This window comes from Oryzias melastigma, linkage group LG22 (genome assembly GCF_002922805.2).
Source record: "Oryzias melastigma strain HK-1 linkage group LG22, ASM292280v2, whole genome shotgun sequence".
Classification (NCBI taxonomy): Eukaryota; Metazoa; Chordata; class Actinopteri; order Beloniformes; family Adrianichthyidae; genus Oryzias; species Oryzias melastigma.
The window spans coordinates 2,109,010-2,113,188 of NC_050533.1; the positions used below are offsets into that span (position 1 = coordinate 2,109,010).

The 4,179-nt window shown below is 45.4% G+C and overlaps 1 protein-coding gene across 2 annotated transcripts in view; it reads left to right on the forward strand.

The window, feature by feature from the left end:
• Positions 1 to 511: 511 nt before the first annotated feature.
• The window catches only part of rcor1 (REST corepressor 1), a 16,134-nt gene continuing 12,466 nt past the window's right edge, over positions 512 to 4,179 (forward strand). The window contains exons 1-4 of one of the 2 annotated variants that reach the window (XM_036209940.1): positions 512 to 1,209; positions 1,283 to 1,342; positions 3,060 to 3,140; positions 3,220 to 3,272. In XM_036209940.1, coding sequence (XP_036065833.1) covers positions 1,029 to 1,209; positions 1,283 to 1,342; positions 3,060 to 3,140; positions 3,220 to 3,272 — 375 coding nt within the window. In that variant the 5' untranslated portion in view covers positions 512 to 1,028. The remainder of the gene's footprint in view (positions 1,210 to 1,282; positions 1,343 to 3,059; positions 3,141 to 3,219; positions 3,273 to 4,179) is intronic. The other variant, XM_024265044.2, reaches the window with a different exon arrangement.

Below are 4,179 nucleotides of genomic sequence, written 5' to 3' on the forward strand. Positions count from 1 at the left end.
GATCAGACTCCAGCACAGTTGAGGAAAACAAAGACGTTCATGGATCTGTTTGTAAGGATGCATCAGACTGGAGCAGGGCGTGGTCAGCCGGTTGTGGCTTCTACGTGCACCTACAATCTTGTTCAATTTTTTGTCTGACTCACAGTGATTCAAATAAAGAAATACTCAGAAATGTAATTTTAATCTTAATTTTCTTTGTCCTCCATCATCAGAAAATGTCACAAAACATGTTTAAAACATCATTTTCAGAATGTTTTCTTTAATTAGAGGTCAAGCCTAAAATAAATCATCTTACCTCTATATTTCAGGATTTAGGAATCCTCTATTAGAAGATTTGAAACATCCCCCATCATAAGTTTAATTGTCTGCTTTTCTACTTCAATCTCTTTTTCTTCCAGCTCTTTTATTAATTTGAATCTTTATATAATTTTGTCATATATTACTAGACGTGTTGTTTTTTTGTGTTTGTTTTTACTTCATTAAAATGCCCATTATTATTGTGAATTGTTCAGAACTCCTGCTAATTGGATCACGGCGGTTCTGACTGTACCTCCCTCCGTCTGCATGCAGTACCGCGGATGGCCTGTGGGGGCGGCAGAGGCGAACCAGCGACCCTCCTCGCCGATCGATGAGCCTCACGCGCCTCGCAGGCGGATCGCTGGTACTGGCCGGGTTCGGGGTCCTGCGCGTGTATACTGACTCGGTATCGTGGCCGGTTCTGTGTATCTGATCGTTCTCGGTTCGGATGTTTGTTCCGGAACTTTCTGACTCATCTGGGTTTTAGTTAGCTGTTAGCATCCTCGACTTGCAGGGCATCGATCCTCCTGAGTCGGAACCTTTGACCCGGAGCTTCACTGCGGGGTCACATCCAGGTGAACTGCTTGGTTCCGTCTCAGACCCGCTGCGCAGGCCCGGTCCGGTTGGCCGGTTGAGTTTTGGCAGGCAGCAGCTAAGCTAGGAGGCTACGAGCCAGAGGAGTTAGCAGTGTGCGGTCCGCTCGAGCTCTCCCGGTCCCGCTGGTTCCGGTGATGCTGGAAAGAAACCTGGAGAATCCGGGGAAAAGGAGGGGCCGAACCCCGGCGGCCAGCAGCGGCAGCGGTCACGGACCAGCCGCGAGCGCAGGCGGGAAGAGCCTGTCCGGTAATGGAACCAGCACCAACAGCTGCTGGGAAGAAGGAAGTTCAGGCTCCAGCAGCGACGAGGAGCATGGTGGGTAGCCTCGAGCGAGCTCCGGCGTGCACGCGCGACCACTTCTCACTCTGCTGTCTGTGTGCGCGTGCAGGTGGAGGAGGGATGCGGGTCGGACCGCAGTACCAGGCGGTGGTTCCGGACTTTGACCCGGGTAAGACCTCTAACGGAGACAGTGAGTTAAAACCTCAAAGAACCGCAGCATCAGCAGGGTGGGTGGATCGGAACCAGTCCTTTAGCCCGGTTCTGAGGTTGTGGAGCTGCTGGCGTTCTGAATGTTGAAGGTTTTGAGTTACTAATCTGGGCTTTTATCAAACCCAGCTGGTTCCTATTTTGAATGTTCTGACTCAAAGTTCTGGATCAAGTCTGTGGAGGAAAACATTCACTCTGGAAAAAAATGGAGGCAAATCTTGAACTTATGAAACAAACATTTCACTATCAGCAAAAACGGGATTAAATATGAGCATCTCCAAAAAGTCCAGGCTGGATCAGACCATTCAGACTGGATGAGACTGTCAAAATTGGATCCGACTGGAACAGACAGGATCAGACCATCCAATCTAAATCAGACTGTCTAAACCAGTTTAGACAGTCTGTATTAGACTGTTCAGACTGGAACAGACCGTCCAAAGGGGATCAAACCATTCAGACTGGATCAGACCATCCAGATCAGATGTCCAAATTTTATCAGACCATCCAAACTAGATCAAGCCATCCAGACTGGTTCAGACAGTTCAGACTGTCCAGACTGGATCAGACTAACCTAACTAGATCAGACCAACCAGACTGGATCAAATGATCTCGACCGGATTAGACCGTCCAAACTGCTTTAGACAGGATTTGACGGTTCAAACTGAATCCGACTGGAAAAGACCATCCAAACTGGATCAAACCGCCCAGACTGGATCAGACCATCCAAACTGGATCAGACTGTCTAAACTGAATTATACAGGATTAGACTGTTCAGACTGGTTCAGACAGTTCAGACTGTCCAGACTGGATCAGACTAACCTAACTAGATCAGACCAACCAGATTGGATCAAATGATCTTGACCGGATTAGACCGTCCAAACTACTTTAGACAGGATTTGACGGTTCAAATTGAATTCGACTGGAAAAGACCATCCAAACTGGATCAAACCGCCCAGACAGGATCAGACCATCCAAACTGGATCAGACTGTCTAAACTGAATTATACAGGATTAGACTGTTCAGACTGGATCAACCCATCCAAACTGAATTAGACTATCCAGACTGGTTCAAATCATCCAGACTGGATCAGACCGTCTAAATTGAATTATACAGGATTAGACTGTTCAAACTGGATCAGACTGAATTAGACTATCCAGGCTGGTTCAGATCATCCAGACTGGATCAGACCATCCAGATTGGATAAAATGATCCAGACCAGATTAGACCGTCCAAACTGGATCCGACTGTCAAAACTGAATTATACAGGATCAAACCGTCCAAACTGGATTAGACCTTTCCGACTCTAGCTCCCACTTTGACAGATTCCTCTTTATTTAAACACCAACCTGTTGTCACCTGTGCGTAACTGCAGGCGATTCTCTCCAAACCCCGCCCTCATTTGTCCATATAAGGTCATGTCAGTGATATTATGCAAACAGTCGTTCTGAGCAGGAGGCTGGAGCTCTGCTCTCACAGGTGGATCAGTTTTTGGTTATAAATGCAGACATTTGCATACACATCTGTCCTTATTTCTACCAGAACGTTTTAATGCAAAGGCCTTCATAAGAGAGGCCCGGTTCTGGAGTAGTGGGACGGAGGAGCGGTGCAGATCTGGTTTTGTCGTCTGTGTGAGGTTAACGTACTGAAGGCGGTTTGATGATCTTTGGGTTTATCTCCAGAGGTGGCAAAGGCGGCTCAGGTCCGAGAGAACCTGGGGATGCTGGTTTGGATCCCGAGCAGCGTCCTGAACCAGACCCAGTGTAAGAACCGGCACATCGGTGTGTGATGGTGCTTCAGAGCTTCTCGGGCTCACGCCGTTCCTCCTTTCTTTTCTTGTAGTGGACGAGTACATCGCCATCGCCAAGGAGAAGCACGGATACAACATGGAGCAGGTGAGGTTCTGAAGGATTAGGGGCTTTAAGAACCTCGGTTCTTCTGGGTTTTCGTAACTTCAAAAAAGCAATGTGAGGTGTGTTTGTACGTGTGGACTTCATTACCCACAATGCCACAAAAGTGGGATGAAAAGTGGCGCCACACGTTAGTTTGTTGGACCTTTTAAGCCGGTTTTTCATTTTGATATAGTTTAATTGTTTCTGCTTTCATTGATTTATTATTTATCAAAATAAAAATGATCTGATAATCAGAAAACAATTTTTTAATGATTTTTTTGTTTGCAACAATGAGCTACAAAAAGCTTTATTTATAGCTTTGTTTTGAATATAGTTTCAAAAGTTTTGAAGCGTATCATCGGAAGCTGTCACTTCCTCTTTTTGTGGATATTTTCAAAGCAGATCTGGAAGCTGTAAATGCTAACATTTAGCTTAGCCAGCCACTGATCACAGTAAAACAGTTTTAGCGAGTAGATGTTTAGTTTTTCTGCTTTATTTTAAACTCCCATCATCTTTGGATCCATTTCCAAAGTGGCTCCAGTTGACTTTTAATGATGATGATGATGCCGTTTTTAGCCAAAATCCAAAAGTTTGTCGTTTTCTAGGACATAGTTTCTGCAGAGCAGCAGGAGTTCAGTAGAAATTCACCTCTTGAGTTGTGGACGATACTATTGCCATGGAGTAACCCCGCCCAACTTCCCCTCTACATGCTGAGAGTTCTCTGTTTACATGGATTGATATGTCTAGAAGTGGATGCATCAGAATGGGGCCGATCAGGTAGCTTCTATTTTAGCAACATGCTAACAATTTTGGCTAATTTGTTATCTACTGAGGTTTTTTAAGAGAATTTGGAGTTTAGCTTCTATTTTAGCAACATGCCAACAATTTTGGCTAATTTGTTATCTACTGA